The sequence below is a fragment of the Poecilia reticulata genome, chromosome 17, assembly GCF_904066995.2.
Source record: "Poecilia reticulata chromosome 17, P_reticulata-male-v2, whole genome shotgun sequence".
NCBI classification, from domain to species: Eukaryota; Metazoa; Chordata; class Actinopteri; order Cyprinodontiformes; family Poeciliidae; genus Poecilia; species Poecilia reticulata.
In genome coordinates, this window is record NC_088846.1 from 7,627,264 (window position 1) to 7,645,058 (window position 17,795).

General features: G+C 39.1%; 1 protein-coding gene across 1 annotated transcript; it reads right to left on the reverse strand.

The window, feature by feature from the left end:
* Positions 1 to 1,416: 1,416 nt before the first annotated feature.
* Positions 1,417 to 16,500, reverse strand: crispld1b (cysteine-rich secretory protein LCCL domain containing 1b). Its single transcript, XM_008433053.3, has 15 exons — positions 15,798 to 16,500; positions 14,997 to 15,284; positions 9,782 to 9,900; positions 8,886 to 9,018; positions 8,240 to 8,355; positions 8,048 to 8,148; positions 7,201 to 7,362; positions 7,036 to 7,096; positions 6,860 to 6,926; positions 5,877 to 6,007; positions 5,724 to 5,767; positions 5,562 to 5,634; positions 4,431 to 4,500; positions 4,190 to 4,323; positions 1,417 to 3,343 (listed from the first exon to the last, which is right to left on the reverse strand). The coding sequence occupies exons 2-15, from the start codon at positions 15,261 to 15,263 to the stop codon at positions 3,292 to 3,294; spliced, it is 1,530 nt and encodes a 509-aa protein (XP_008431275.1). The 5' UTR covers positions 15,264 to 15,284; positions 15,798 to 16,500; the 3' UTR covers positions 1,417 to 3,291.
* Between the last annotated feature and the right edge of the window lie 1,295 nt (positions 16,501 to 17,795).

Consider the following 17,795-nt stretch of genomic DNA (forward strand, 5'->3'; position numbering starts at 1 on the left):
AAGAGGATACATGTAAGCAGGGGTAAAAGTACTTTTAAATTCTTGGGAGTGCTATGACAAAAATAATAATTTTACATACATATTATATATATATATATATATATATATATATATATATATATATATATATATATATATATATATATATATATTGCTTCTTTGTGTGCTTTGGAGTTTCTGTGCTGATTAATTTTTTGCGAAGCGGTAAAAGCTGGGTAGCTCTTGAATTGCTACAAAATAAAGCTGTATGTCCTTCAGCCCACTGGCTGTGATGCCATGAGACCTAAATCCTGTACGTCATGCCATGGAGTGCATCCCAGTTTTCCATGTCTGGCATATAACCATTCAGTTTAAACTTTTAAACTGGTTCTATTGATCCTGTGTCCAGACAGAGGGATAATCAGTAGCCCAGCATCATGACCTGTTTGTTCTGAAGATCCTGCAGCTTCCACTTCTCTTCCTAACATGGCACCTCCTCATCCTGACTCTCATACTGATAGGAGGAACCACAGAGCTCTGTTAGGTTAAAGCTCATCTTCTGAAGTTGGGATGTTTTTCCTCCAACAGGTTCCAGAGAATCACTTCAAACCAGATGTTGGACTTTATTTTATTTCAGTGTCATTTGTGAATGTTAGCTTCTCATTTTCAACAGTGGAGCTATAAAGGTTGAAAAAGGTTATCATTTTAGAGAAAGTCTCATCAACATTAATATTTCCACTAAATAAGAGGCAAAAAAAGTGGTTGATAAAGGAAAAGCCTCTCAGACTCTGAGCCCGACAGCACCAAACTATTTTTTTTAATATTAGACAATTAATTTAATTTCACATAATTATCGCGGTAGAAGCCATTTGTTTGTTAAATACTTAATGAAACATATTTACCATGTTTGATGTTTGTTGTGAATGACGTATGCTCACACGATAATTAGTTTGTCGTTTATTGAATGTTCAGAAACTACAGCAGCTGTAAAGCGCCATGAGAAAGTCATTTAAGCACATACGTTGCCATGGCAACCTCCTGCGCTTTCCAAGCCGACCAGAGATTACGTTAAAAACATAACATTCAGTCCGTTACGATATTAGGTTTGCAAGCTTGGTATTTATTTTGCGATTATTAATAAGCACATAAGCACACACATTTTTGTGCCACAATAATCTGAACATGCTCGAAAAGGAGCCGGAAGAAGTAAGAAACATGTGAATATCCGACCCCATAAACTCATGCAATACTTTCAGATGGATAGTCATTGTTAAATAATAAACTTTGTTACTACAGACTTTATGTTAGTGTATCTTACAAACTTCGATTTATACCTTTTTTATTATACGTTGTACTAGATTTTAACCCTTACTTTACACAAAGTTAAATGGATCTGTAGGTGAGTATCTGAAATATGAAAAGAAACGACACAAAGAGGAGGTTTGAACTCTTTTAATCGTGATTCTGCCATGCAGGTTCCTGGCCAGCCAGGATTAAACAGAAGCTGAAAAAATATAGCGATAAACATCAAATATGTTACAATTTTTATACAAAACTGACATTAGTGTAGATTTCTTCATTTATTAAAAGAAATGCATACATTGCAAATATATATCTTTGCATGCAGGTTGTTTGACTTTCATCATTTAGTACTTTTTGTACTAAATTTGAAAAAAAAAAAAGTAGACAGAAATAGATAACAGCAAGCACGTTTTAAGCATTATGTACAACAAAACTATGTACAAAAATATACAATGTGCCTTTTAGTCCATCTTATGTTTCCGTTCAGCAGTCAAACACTGTGGCCTGTTTAGTTATAAGTGGACAATGAATAAATGAACACAATGAGAAATACTTAAAAGTAGAACTTCTAAAGTTAAAACTGACATGTATTTTGTTCATATATTTTCCCAGTCAGAACTTCACATATAGTCATCTCTGACATGAATTTGACACTAATTTAAGGCTTCTGATGATTTATTAGAAGGTTTTCTCCAGCGAGGCTAAAATGTATTCATACACCCCACTTTTATACTTGGATAAATATTCCTCAATACAACCTGTACAGCTCGTTTATGTTGCTCTCCTGCCATGAGCTTGGATTTAATTTGATTCATCCAGAGTTTAAAACACCGTTATGCGTCTTCGTTTCGTCGGTCTTGCTCTTGATTTCAGGTGACATTGAAGTTTCTGACATGCGTCAGACGAGACCATAAAAGCATTCAGCTCGTCCGTTTGGGCAGCCGAACAGTGAATTCTGGCTCAAAGGTGTCGACTTTGGAGCGAGGCTTTCTTCCCTTCTGCCGTGTTGAAAGTAAAGTTGGCTCACTGCAAACAGCGACTCTGCTGTTATCTTTAAGATGTTTCCTCACTTTGAGTCAGATGTTTGAGACTTGGAGACACCTGAGTGTTACATCGGATTTAGGAAGGATTAGGGTTAGAGTTTCATGAGTCCATCCCAGGAAACGGACCAATTTAAAACTCAACTAAAGCTCTTCTAAAACAGAAGAGCGGTTGAACGTTCAGTCGGAAAACAATGCAACTTGCTAAGGATTCTTGTGGCCAAATAATGAGGAATCTGTGTATACATTAGATTTTGACCCAGTGGATTAGATTCTTGTTTGGAAGATTAACATTTCAAATAAATCTTTAACACCTCAAAGTTAATAGGTAATTCCTGCCAGTGGTGATCAGAAATGCATAAATTGTGTTGAAGTTTCTAAAAGCAGTCCTACACTAATGGAACTGCATGCGTTTCTGCACATTTTGATTATCTCAAACTTTAATTTTAGAAAGCTTGTGTAACAATGCTTCCTACTTTAATGCTAGTTGAGTCTTTTTTTTTCTTAATTAGTTGCTGCATGTAGAAAAAGACTTGAGGAGCTCTGAAATGTTCTGACTAAAGGCGATATCAGGCTTTGACCTTAACGCCTAAAATTACATGCTGGAACGGCGTAGCTATCTGGTTGCGTAATAGTTATTTTTAAGTGTTAAGAAGCATGATGTCACAATATCACGGCAGCCACAAGCGCATTGTGGGCACACGTGTATTCCGTGGCTGACTCTGAAGGTCCAGACCAGAAGACTTTGAAAAACTATAATTCTAGAAAATCCTTCGCCACAGGCTGACTGGAAAGCAGATCACAGATGACCTAAGAAACAAGCGAATCCTTGAGGAAAAACACACGTAGGAACTTGGAAGTGTTTGAGTCAGACAAGTTGAGTTATTTACAAAATTATTGGTTTTTAATTTCATCCTGGGTGGGCTTCTCAGATACGATCGCCGGTACTTTGTCCTTTCAGGGCTTTTCCTCAGATGACTGCAAAAACTCTGAAGGCTTTTCCTCCTGTGGGGTTCAGTAAGCTGAAAGAACACAAGTCAGAGAGTAAAAAAGGCTTTCTGCTGAGACACATAACAATGTGAATGTTGCTTGAACAAAGTACGAATGTTGTGTCATTAGTCAATGAATGCAACTGATACGGAAAATGTATATGTATCTGCCACTCAAAAAAGATTGACAATACCGTTCTTAGGTTTCTTTGTGACTGATTTGGCAGTATGCTATTTCTGCTAAAGCTTAAAACTGATTGCCAATATTTTGGGAAGTTCACCAACACGATGCTGCAACCCTCCATATTAGTAAAAGACTTATTTCACATTTCTCACCAAAACACATCCATCTCTGGGACTCGGTACATGTTTTCTTTCTGCTAAATATTTGCCCACTTGCACATAATTGTTTGAACAGATGAATGTAAGGTAAGGTAACTTTATTTATATAGCACATTGAACAAGGGAGTTCAATATGAATTAGAAGGAAATACAAACAAAACAACAAAACCAAAAGAAAGACAAAAATGTAAAAGTATAAAACTACATGTATTGGTTCCCCATGTAAGAATAAGAATAGGTAGTCCATAATTTATAAACTATTGAAGGTTTCTCTGGATTCTTGTTTTGATAAAAACTAAATGTTGGTTCTCCATGTGAGATCCATAAAAATCGATCTCACTATCCTGACATTTACAAAACGAGAATAATAACAGTAACGGTACCTGACGTGACCCAGCAAATGTTCAGTCTCATTTAATATCAGATGATGTGAAACCATAAAAAAAAGAAAATGTCTGTTTTTACGGTGTCTGTAAGTATCTAGTTTCAACTGTACAGTCATTCATGTGAGATCCTGGAGATCTGAAGATGATCTACCTCTCTGAGTTGATCCCGTTCTGGTAGCTGCCGCTGTACTGCCGCCGTGTGTCCACCGGCATCACATCAAGGTAGCCGCCTGACTCGCTCCGGATTACTCCTGCGTGGATGGCTGCTCTGCAGATGCTAGATTTCTTCACAACATATTATAAAGCAAATTATTTACCGTTCTGCAAAAGGGGAAAAAAATTAAACAAAACAATAACAATGACCAGGAGTTATAAATGATGGAAACACTTACATCTGTGTAGTACTTTGTTCCGATGACTCGAGCTCGACTGTCATGCAAGCAGTTCTTGGGGCAATACAACCTGGAAAAAGGTAAAGTCGAAGGACATTTCCTGATGTTTTTTCAAGTAACAGCAAGAAAGTAGAGTGAGTGAATTAATAAACAGATATGTAAGAAGTCGCACTTATTTTCCCAGGTATATTTTGATTTAATTTTTCCATTATCTAGATGGAAAAGGGGGAAACGAAAAGGACGCCGATTTCTCCACAGTAGCTTCATAGCAAACCTCAACTCTGACAATTTGGCTGTTTTTCTCTGTGTGGTCCCACCTCAAAGAATGTGATGAAAGATTCAGGGTTGTTTTTTTTCTCCCATAGAAAGTACTCCTGACGTCTGAGCTTAGTGTCTTTCCTGAACCGAGCTATTGCTGCCCTTAGATCCTCGTGGTTTTCCCTTCCAGTAGAAGTTACTGCTGTCCCAGTGTTTTAAATGTGCAAAAAATTGTGACTCTGTCTGCTCTTAATTTTCCTTCCCCATAAAGATTGTCGTTCACTGTTTCTGTGTCCTCCTGATCTGCGGCTCCTCCACTCTGCCCTCACATGCTTGCTAAGGATGAGGGATTGCTGCAAGGTCAATTACTCTGTAATCCGCCACCACTAACTTTTTTCTTTTTAGATATTTGGAACTGTCACCTGGATTTGACTGCATATAATGTCATTTTATTTTGACTTTATGATTGGATTATATCGCAATGAATTGTACTGATTTTTTTTTTCAAAATCTCTTTCTCTTTTCTTACTGTTTATTCAATGTCACATGCTGTTTTCTTTTAATTATGTAAATCACTTTGAAATGCCTTGCTGCTGAAATGTGCTATACAAATAAAATTTGATTGATTGATTGATTGATTGATTGATTGATTGATTGATTGATTGATTGATTTGAGTTTAAGTTCAACTCTATGTAACTGAACCTGTTACGTCATTTAAAGTGCCTTGGGATGGCATCTTTTTTTTTAAATGGGAGCAATATGAATATATTTTATTGTAAACAAGACTTCTGCCAGTGAGAAACTGATGCATTTGTTTACAACATGACTAGAAAACAACATGTGATTAATATAAAAGAGTCTCTGAGTCGTACCTGGGACAGTGTCGAACAGGTTTCTTGAAAGGACAGAAATGTGCCACTGTTGTATCGCATCTTATTGCTTTTACTGGAAAACAAAGCAGATGAAGCTGAAAGTTGTTCTGCAGTATGTTCTTATGCAAATAACAGCAAAAAGAAAAAAAAAATCATTCTTACCAGGTACTGATTCCACTTTGAAGGAGTTGGCACTTCTATTTTTCCTGCAAAGATGATTAAAGGGTAGTGACTGGGGTGATGTATGGTACTTAAACAAATGCAGGGTAAGAAACTTCGTAGATGTCCGTATGGGCACAACGTTAAATTTCTTACCCAATGGATTGGACGCCGTTCTTGTATGATTTGGTGAATAGTTGTTTTCTACCCAGTCGGGTCACATCCAGCCATCCCCCGTCATCGTTAATGACCCCAGAGTGCAGCCCAGCTCCACACACACTGGATTGCTGAAAGACAAGTCAAAGACCATCTCAGTTTTTACAAACGAGGCGTTACGACATACAGTAATGGTGTTGGTGGTTGTCTCTAAGTGAAACTTCAGAATTTTTGTTGGGATTCTGGTAAAATACTATTTTCTCATCTTTTGGCATAAATGTAAGTTAATTGATCCCGGAAGATAAAGCTAATGAGACCACAGTGTACGTCTAGCAGCCTGAAGTAGAAACTCAAACGTATCATAGTAGTTTAAATAAGAGATATTTTAGGACCCTCTCAACTCTGATTTTGTTTCCCTTATGTAGTCGTTTCCAAAGATTGAAATTATAATTTACAGAGGAAATGTATTCTGGAGGCGGTGGACCACCTATGTTCTTCCTGTGTGAATCACGTGCTGAAAATGCAACATATATATTGTTTCTCAGAGTATCTGTTTAGCAAAAAAAAGTAAAAAATAATTAAAATACTATTCTCTACTTTTTGCTTTTAACACACTTTACTTTTACAGCATTTACTGTGAGAGGAAAAGCACTTTCACATTCTCTTCTTAGTACATATTTCACACACAAAGACCACTGGTGGCAAGCCGCCTCTCACCTCAATATCCTGTGCATATAATCATCAGTAAACTGCTGTGGCACACTGGAGATTATTTCAGAACAGCAGAGGTTGGCTTTAGTGGTGGCCCCTCTCACACAACCTGCTGACTTCAGCTTCTGGGAAACAATTCATCTGGATTTACCTTTCTAGATTTGAAGACACCAACAGAGTCATCTACTGCACGTAAGGTCAACTGGTTACAACCTTTCGACAGAACTTCATTCCAAAAGACACAAACTGTCTCCGCTTAAGTGATCACTTACCATGTCGTAGTAAGAAGTCCCAACTACTTTTCCAGGCCGCTCAAAGCAACCAGGTGGGCATTCATATCTGTGGACAGAGGCCGCATGTGGGTCAACATTCCCGCAGCACCAATGTCACGCAAATGTGTCAAAACAGTTCCGGTGTGCGCACTGAATTCTTTCAGCTGACATTTTACCTGTTACAGGTTGTTCCCTTGCACTGATCTCTCAGCTTGGTCTCACACTCAACCTGTTGGGCTTGTGAGACAACAAAGAATCATTTTAGTTAGAGTCAAAACGGTTTAAGAAATGAATACAGAAGTATCGGTAAAGAAGGTTTTATTAAAGAGGGATTTGCATACACATCTGCTCTGTACTGGCAACTTGGTTTCCCTCCGTGTTTTCATTCGGTGACAGGTCTGGTGTTCGGTCCCTCGGCTGGGGCTCTCTGTCTCTTACTGGTTCTGGTTCAATGTAGTTGTTTTCCTCCGTTTCAGGAGCTGGATGCCGTTCGACGCCACCGTCTAGAAACAACGCAATGTCGTATCATTCAAGTGTTGTGTTTCAACGTCTTATAACATTCTTGATTTGTTGAAGTTGCATTGAGCAATAGTTTTCAGAAATGAGAATAAAAAGATTAACCTGCTTAAATAAAAGTATTTCCAGGTCACAACTGCTTCAAAATTGCATTACAAGGTGAAACGACCTACTGGGTCAGAAAATGCATTGCCCTTTGGCAGAGTTGGGTAGTAGCTAGTTACATGTATTCAATTATATTTACATGAGTAACTTTTTGGAAAAAAAATACTTTTAGGAATATTTTTACTACACTGTACTTTTTACTTTTACTTAAGTAATGTTATTATGAAGTATCTTATTTGAGTAAAATTGAAAGAAACTGATTCTGAAAAATGTTCTGCTTTTATCATTTTGGTCATTAAAACACCAAAATTTCCACTAAAGTGTACATTTTTGGTCCGTCTGATGATGTCGTTTTTGAATATTAAATTATTTAAAATTTGATTAGTTACTCAGTACATGAGTAGACTTTTTACCAAATACTTTTTTACTCTTACTTGAGCAGTTTCTTGGACGGCTACTTTTTACATTTTCATGAATAAAAACATGTTGTAGTTGAGTATAATTTCTGGGTACTCTGCCCACCTCTGCCCTGAGGTGATCATCTACCAGTACGAAAGTCTGCTCTACCTTTGTAGCATAAGTTGTTTTGGCAGCCTCCACCGTAGCTGGCTGGACAGGCAGAACAAGGTGTGCCGTATTTGTACGGCGCATGACCCCACCAGTTTCCCCTGAGAAAACAACATTTGCATATTTTCTGTCAAACTATGAAAACAGCCAAAACCACTTCTGCTATCAATTGCACTTTGTCCACTGACTCACGGAGGGGAGTAGTTGCAGACCAGATAAACTGCTTTGGTCCAGATCATTCCCCAAACATTCATGTTGTAACACGTGTTGATGGCGCAGCCAATGCGATTGCTGGTGGCCCACACCAGCTGAAAAGGAAGATGTTTAAACATTACACGCTGCTTGAAGGTGAGCTAAACACACTGAACACCTCTGCTGTCACACTTAACCATTCTCATTTCACTCAATCAGCCTTACGCACACTTAGAAAATCCTACACCAACACGCACATTAATAGACCACTTGGCTTAAATGTATTACCCAGTGAGACTTCAACATGGGGTGGGTGAAGGTGAAATCAAACTCCCAACCTTCCAATTCCTAGACTATTCATACCAAAAGGCACAGAGTCAGTCGCCTACTGTCTAATTATATTGCTTTAATGCAGAGTAGCTGAAATGTAGCATAATATTGGAGTAATGATGGTATAGATTTAAAGATGTTTGCACAATTAAAGAATGATGTCTATGTCTTATGACAAGCTTTTGAACTCAAGTCCGTTTTAGACAAGCTTTAGTCAGTTAAGATCATCTCCTAAACACGGATTCAATAACTTGATCAAAAAAAGATCGATTAGTACTCGTTTAGCTTCTGAGAAAAGTGACAGGATGATTCCTACCTGAGTGTAGTGCGTGCAAACCGGCCCCGAACATCTGAACGGACAGTGTGGATTACACTCCTGGGAGTACGGGTAGCTGTAGTACCTCACCTCATCGTACCAGGCCTGCACGTGGTAGGTCGGGGGTCTGTCTCTAAAGTTCAAGAATTATGCCATTTTAAACATAAAGACTGTCACTGACAAGGACTACAATATATATAATCAAGTATTTTATCTCCATACGGTTGATTTCTATGAGATAGGGAAGAGAAACAGAAAACATTATGAACAGACCATTTGAATACAATTCAGTGTTTATGAAACCTCTTGATATTTTGTTTCCCAGCAAATACATCAGTCTGCCAAACATGCCACAAATGAACTGATGAAGATTGAGATGGGTTTTTTGAAGATCAGGTTTTATTTAAGTGATACTATCACAGAGGGTATACCAACTTGCCAGAACTCTTTCAGATGTTCCAGCCACTTTCGTATCCACCGCTGAATGAAATCATGCAGATTTCATATACAAAGATGTGGTTTTAATAATTTATTATTTGTTGCAGTCAGGAGCTCTGTAAGTTACAGCAAGGTAATGACGTGACAGCCCCAGTGCAACACGTCCGAGTTGTGAAATTTTTCACTTCTAAACATTGCCGGGACAAGAAAAGGTGGAACCGATCGGGACAACAACTCAGCCACGACGTGAAGGGCAAATCATGGATGACCAACTTAAAGAACTGATCCAGTTCTATGAAAAAAAAAGCTTTAGTTTTACCTAGGTGATGGCAGCTACTGAAGGCACCAGTCAAATTGCAACATCATTTCTCAATGTGTGTCCCCCCTTTCAGTGAAGATATCAGTCTTGCAACATCCGCAGTGGAAACAAACTTTAAAAAGTATTGTTCCATACACACCTGCCCCAGTGCGTTCCCAGGTTCTGGCCTATTTGTGTCAGCATGTGGCTCGGCCCGTGCTCCCATCGGCAGGCGTGCGCCCAGTTCTCTGCACTCCTCTCCAACTCATAATCCCATAACTGGAAAACAAAAGCACACATGAACACACAGATCTGTGGACGACGTTCACGGAGGTGAAAAAAAAAAAGCTATTTTCACAAGGAAAGGTAAACTCAGGTCAGCGTCAGCCCCCAGTAAAGGGCTGGGAGCGTCAGCTTAGTGCTGCTGGGAAAAAGTTTGATCTGGGGAAAAAAATAAATAAAAATGTGGTCATCCAGGGGAACCTCAAACTCCCTGCTGATTTAATTCGGCTAATTGACCACTTACCGTACTTGTGGAGTTAAGTGCCACTCATAACAACTTGTTCGAACATTTCATCATTCTGTACAAGGACACCGAACCACTCTAGGTTCTACCAAAACCAGCTTGGCTGTAGTCGTACATACACGAGGCAGGCTGAACCCGAAGGAGGAATCCACTCTCTACTCTCAGTTCAAAGGCCCTTTTTCTTTTTCTTTTGCGATTTTAACACCAGGCAGTAAGAGCTAGGCCTCTCCTCGTCAACACACACGTTCGCCTCCCTTCACACAGACACGTACATGCGAGACCACCACATCAGCTTGCAGCTGTGTGCTACTATTCGGTGTGGTTGTTTCATAGCTTGTTTCCAGTAACTGATCTTAAAAAAAAAAGAAGAAAAAAAACAAGCAACACAGAAAGTCTCTGTTTTGCTCCTTGAAATCATCTTAAATGTAAGAACCGAACAAAACGGGAGGTGAATTCAGGCCAACATACCTGAATGGAGTTCACTCACATCTTGTTCTGAAGCAAACAGAAAAAAAAAGAAAAAGAAAAGAAAAAACAAAATAGACTGTGCGTAGGGGGTTGGGTAATTTAAATGCCATGGTGAAATTAATGCACTGTTGACTCTGTTGGGGAGGGCAAAGAATAGATGCAGTGTGCACGGTTGTTGGCCTGCCATTTAGCTGCATTATGCCTATCTTGTGTCAACAGTAATAGGATAATGCTTAACTGTGGACCACCATAATGCTTACCATATGCTCCGCATAAAGCCAACGCACTGGTGCCAAGGTTTATGAAGGGACACCTGATGCCCTTTACCCCTTTTATTCTGGTACAAAAAGATGCTTAAAATAATAAAGTTAGATTAAGATTGATACTGATTGTTCAAAATCAAACAAAACATGCCTCTCATTTTCATTTGTTCCTCCCAATCTTGAAGATATTGTTTTACTTTTTCTATCACAGTAAATAACTTTGACGCTTTGGGTTGTCTGCTACATAGACGATGATAACAAGTTGACGTCTAAATCTATCCCTTGTGTTGTTATGGTTTCGTGAGGGTTTTTAATTCACCAGTCTTTTCCAATAAACCTCTGAGGACGTACTGGAACGCCTAGATTGGAACTGCAGAGCATATTAATGCTGCGTCTATCCGTTGCCTCTTCAACTGTCTCGTCGACCATGGCATTGTCTTCCTTCGCTACGTCCATGACATAGCAAGTTGCCAGATGTGGAGTTGCCTGGCTCCTTCCATGTCCAACATCCTCTATTCTTATTTGTCTAACTTTTGTCAAAACCATCTCAGCCTTCCCTCTCTGTTCCTCTGATCTCGTCCACGCTGGTCACGTCCAATGAAAATTTCTGCATCTTCTACTCTGTCACTCCTGTCTTTTGGCGGTGCCACTGCTGGTTATGCAACGATATTCAAAATTATGACCCGGAAGGAAGCTCTCCACAGTTACCTTAGTTTTATCAGGGATCATTACTGATCAAATCAGTAAATCCTGACTGCCCCCCAAAATGTGAAAGAGAATCAGAAATAGAATTGACTGCAATATAAAATCTCTCCTACATGCAATTAAATGAGATTATATATGAGGTTTTGGCATTATGTACTTACACGGATATTAAAAATAGACTATCAAGTGAAGAAAACCAGTAGAAATTGGTATGTTTACCTTTACGAAACGGAGGTAAGTGGAAACAATTTGACACGGCATATGATGTACCGCTTTCACTTGATTGCGTATTTATCTTTCATTTTATGTTTCTAGAGGACATAATGTCATCAGAAAGCACAACACGGTTTTATCACCACATAAACCTGCCAGAGCTACGTATGTCTTAGAGTTTATTTGTACTTATACTCAGATGAACGCACTCTCAGAGTGAAACTATTCACAGCTTGCGAACTCAATTGGTTGCACTGAATTTCATTCATTCATGCCAAAGTAAATCATGTTCTTTCTACTGTACTGTTTCGCACTGGTCTCTCTTTCACATAAAGGATATGAATGATACTTTTCTGAGGCACTGTGCGTGCAGCACAGCTGGTACTGTACGCTCTTTTTTTTTTTTTTTTACACATACAGTGACAGAGATTGTTTCTTTTAACTCTACTGGCAGATTAAGAGCTCAATGAACCTCGTTCATTTGAAGAACTGGAAACCCTGAATTTGCCCTCACTCCCTAGTTATTAATCATTGCTACTTACAAAGAAAAGAATAAATAAATTAAAATGAAGCCTTAACCGCGCCAACTTTACTGCAGTTTCTAACGATCCCTGGCAGCTCAGTGTGTTCTTTGTGCCCGTCTTATTCTTCCAACTCAATTATCCAGCTTAGGAGAAAATCGACTCCACAAATCCTCCCAGTGAGAGGTTCGCGGAAAGTGACCAATTCGTTTTCGCTACCCAAGGAACAGAACTTTTCGAAATGCAGACGCACAGTCCAACTACAAACGCCAATGTAAAAATTTAGTAGGAGGTCAAGAATGAAATCTAGATGAATATAATAAATCATGCTTTGCTTAAGTATATCTATGTCTGTCTAGTTAGTTTTTCCTAAAGGTAGCATCTTTAAAGGTTGTGATGGACATTTTTGATTGTTTTTGACTTATCAAGAGAGTCTGCTGAGGGAGAACTGGAATGACTCGGCTCAATAAAACAACTTCCCTGGGCATCTTTTTGCGTGCGAGTTGAGAAACCCGTATTCTTTTGGCTCTAATCTGGCCCCACGCCAGTGAGGTCTACCCCGTTTGAAACAAGCTCCCCAATGTCCAAAATTAGAGGCATCGGGGGGATCAGAGAAAAACACAGCATTGGTTTGAGTGAGTTATGACGGATAGGGAGAGATGTGGCCCGGGGGTTAGAGAGAAAGCAAGAAATGGCGAAGAAATGCGTGCAGAATAACCAGTGAGTGAGGCAGAAGGTTGAGCAAGTAAAGCATTAAAAAAAAAAAAAAGTCAACATGGAGAGAAATGGAATGATGGAGTGAGGGTAGGCAGGGCAGGAAGTGGAGGCCGATGGGCAGGGTGGTTGAGGTGGAGGACAGGACAACACTGCGGGGGTGAAAGCTGGACCTGGGCCAGGGTCAGTGAGGGCGTCCAAGAAGGAGGCATGACTTAGGGGCGAGCCAGACAGTAGCTCAGGCTTGCAGAGCTCAGTTTCATTATTCCCAGCTTCATAAAGTCAGGAAACTACTTTGTTCTCAGGATGCTTTCTCACTGAAACCCGACTTGGGCTTCCATAGATACCTTTCAAACAAATGGCATAAGTCTAAATTAGACTGTCTGCCATTACATGAAAGATCAGATCGTATTTGACTGTATTTGCATGATTTATCTTTAGAGCAGTGGTCCAGTTGGTAGTACTGTTGAAGAAGATCCAAGAAGATCCTTGGTTCAAATCTCTGTGCATGGAGTGTGCATGTTCTTCCTGTGCGTGAGTGGGTTCTCTCAGGGTACTCTGGCTTCCTGCCACAGTCCTAAACCAAGACCGTAAGATTAATTGGTCTCTCTAAATTGTGTGGGTAAAGTGTCTTGGGATTACCTACATTGTGAATTGTTGCTATTTAAATAGATTTAAACTGAAACTAATTCAATTTAGTATACAGTCAATGCAGCCAATTGATTTTATGTGCCTCATATTTGTTTTTAAAAAAAAAGCATTTGGTTGATACAAATGCTCTCACCTTGATATATATTAATGTATATTGGATGTTTAATACATACTTTTTTTTTTAGATTAATATTTTCAACAGTGGAGAGTGGAAGTATTGAAGCCTCTTTGGCCCAAAACACATCAACAACATTATGCGTGGGGTATATTATGCAGTATTACACAATGTAAATAGGACTAAAGCCATGACGTGTTTTGGTTGTGAGTTCATATTCAGAAAAATCAACATGAATATCCCATGATTCCCACTAAATCTCACCACAAAATCCAATATGGGTCCTTTAAAATGCACAAAAAAGAGTCTTGCACATAAGCATTGTACAAACATTTAGGGAACATGTTGCTTGGTTGCTTAGATGCTACCAAATAACTAACAACTCTAAAGCTCCTGTTAGTGCTAAACTAAAATTCTATTTCACAGTTTTTGATGAGTCTGGGATATATTTGATTGTGTCTCACTTTCAGTCTTATTATTAGTTCTACACTGGGCAAAGCTTTTTTAAAAGATTATATATATATATATATATATATATATATATATATATATATATATATATATATATATATATATATATATGAAGATCAGGTATTTTGTAATGTTTTTTAGGCACTAGGAGTAGTAAAACTTGAACTGGGTTTCTCGACATTGATTATAGATTCTTTAGAACGTTGCAGTTTGTGAAACCTTTCTTCAACTTTACTTGTGAAGACAACAGTTTTTCATTGGATTGTGCACTTCTTCCTCAATCTAACCAAATATTTTGAGACAGAATTACAGTTCAATCCTCCACAAAGCACTCAATCAACCAAGGGGTGGCAACTCAACATAACCGGAGGCGTCAACTTCCCATTGACTGAGCATGCATTAAAGCAACAGAGAACATGTTCCGGAAGCAACTGAAAGTGAATGTCATTTTTCATCAGCTTTACGCTTGCGCACCCCGACCAAACCTTCTTCACCACCTCAGTGTTTCGGTCTTCTACTCAGGACTTATGTACCAACTCAAGCTTGGTGAAATAAATACAAATCTTCTTATAGCTGTAGCAAGAATCCTTTACAAACAGTGAATTAAAAGTCAGAAAACACCAGTATCCACATGGTGACTTAACAAAAAGTCTTTTTTTTTCTCTCCAAATCTTTTATGTAATTAGGATGAGAAACATCACGGCACAGATGGCTTGCTCTAAACTTACCATGTACTCCATGTTGGAGGCCGGAGGGTAGACCTGTCCCCGCAGCTTGTTGTGCAGGTCGAGGATCAGGTGCTTGTCTTCCTCGCTGATGGCCCTCTTCCCCCTCGACCTCGCCCTCCACCACTCCCCATCCTTGCCCTTGTACTTGTCCAGGATCGAGTCGAGCCGAGTGGAGTTTGAGAGGAACACGGCCACGGCGCTCTGGCTCAGACAGAGCATCAGGCCGGCTGCCCTGACCCAGCAAGACAAGGGGAGAGACCTCCTCATGACGAAGGACGTTTGTTTTCACTGCACAACACAGGAAGTTGGTTTTAATTCAGCTTTTAGGCATTCTTACCAATCGGCTCCATTTCATCTCACGTCAAACCTTTTTCTTTTTTTTTTATAAAACGGATATCTACTCTCATGCCTGAAGCAGCTTAATAAAAACAGTGTAGTCTTGAATTTACTCTTGGCCCCACTTTAATAATTCCTTAAGTAGGAGGGAGAAAACTTCAAAACAGTGAGACTAACACACCTTTCATCGCTCTGAGTGCATCTGCAGGTCACTGCATCAGTACACACAGTAGGACCAGAGTAAACACAGCGTTCACACGACATGTTATACAGCAAAGCCTCACTGCGCATGCTTAATTAAAAAAAGATTGAGTCAAATCTTACGAGGTACCAAATATTATTATTATTATTATTATTATTATTATTATTATTATTATTATTATTATTATTATTATTATTATTATTATTATTAATACACCTAAATTAAATTAGCAACCAAAGTAAAAAGCATAATCTTATACTTACAAGCAGCAAAAAGTTTTTCTTCGTCCTAAAGTGTTCTTGATTTTCTGCCTGATTTAACCTTCCAAATGCGGAACTGTCGTGAGATTAGCGCGGACTGACAGAGAGCACTTAAATCCATCCATCAGACATGATGAGCTCGGACAGCCGGGGTCTCTTTCAAGCTCCACATCCGCGCTGCAGCAGGACAGAGAGCCGCTGAATGTCTGTCGGTACCTGCTGAATTCCTCAGGTCTCTCAGGACGCCGCAGGCTGAGCGGGATCGCCGCTCATTTTTTGCACTTATATACAAATTTGCGCTTAGCAACGCGGGCAAGAGGCTGCGGCCGCGCCCCCTGACAACGCACGCTCTCCTCCTTCTCGAGGTGTGCGCGCGTGCGCACAGACACAAACCCGCACGCACGCACGCACGCACACACACACACAGGCCGATGGTGAGCAGTCTGAGAGTCCCGGTTTATCTATTTAAGGAGGAACAGGTTCCCACTAGAAGTGACGTGGTGAGAGTAAGTGAATGATGCCTTTTTCATACTGCGAGCTTTGCTGGTTCAAGGCTTTTAGTTTTGACAGGTAGACAAAATCAACACTTGGGTTGGAGTAGGAAAAACAAGAGTTGTAAGAGGGTGCAAGAGGTGAAAATAACATAAAAGTTTGGCAACCTCTCATTCAAAAACAATTAGACAGCCATAGAGTGAGTGAGTGAGTGAGTGAGTGAGTGAGTGAGTGAGTGAGTGAGTGAGTGAGTGAGTGAGTGAGTGAGTGAGTGAGTGAGTGAGTGAGTGAGTGTGGACTTCAACCATCCACCCAACCGTCAAACCAACGACCAGAAGTGAGTGAGTGAGTGAGTGAGTGAGTGAGTGAGTGAGTGAGTGAGTGAGTGAGTGAGTGAGTGAGTGAGTGAGTGAGTGAGTGAGTGAGTGAGTGAGCGAGCTAGTTATATTAGTCAATTATAGTTCATTCTTTGTGCCATACACCATAAAAATATATTAAATTAGAGTAAAAATATGTGTATATACATTCTGCCAGATAGATAGATAGATAGATAGATAGATAGATAGATAGATAGATAGATAGATAGATAGATAGATAGATAGATAGATAGATAGATAGATAGATAGATAGATAGATAGATAGATAGATAGATAGATAGATACTATTAGAATGTAATCAATTGCATCTCTTTTTTCTGGACTCTGCTGCCCCCTTCTGGCTATAGTGGAACTCTTCAAAAACCACGCAAAATATATTATTTACATTATTTGGAGCAAAAACATGTCAGGCCTTGACTTCCAGTTGAAATCATTTCTCAATCATTTAGAAATTAGGTTAAAAATATTGACCTGAAGTATATGCACTGTACTAGCAAATAGTGTACTTGTTAAAAATTAAACAGTATGAACTCCAACTTAGTCAAGATTGCAAAACATGAACATACATCCAGCCTTGGTCAATGTCAAATATTAACCATCTTCTGATTCTACTTGGGCTGCGTAGACAGACTGTCACAAGACTCAGAATTAAAGTAGAGTCATGTAGGTTCATATTCCTTACTTGTCAAGCTTCTGACTGACCATTAAAATGACAACAGCAAACCTCAAAACGGGTTTCAAATGACTTGTTAAGGCTTTCTGACCTAACGGCACAGTCGCTGCATGCTTCCTGCTGCTTATTTCAGTGGAAACCAGCGCCACCACGTGGTGCTGGATCAAGTTGCTAAACTTCAATTTGGCAACTTATGATTTGGTGCCAAGTCAGTGTTTTTTAAAAGGGTCTGCATTGAAATTGAAAATCTATATTTTATAAGGTTAAAGCTCAAACTCATTATATATATATATATATATATATATATATATATATATATATATATATATATATATATATATATATATATATATATATATATTGAAAGAACAGTGTATGATTTGCGAATCATTTATTTTAATTGTATAAACGCAACAAAAAAAATCACATTTTGAATGCTTAGGCTGTGGGGGCCACATT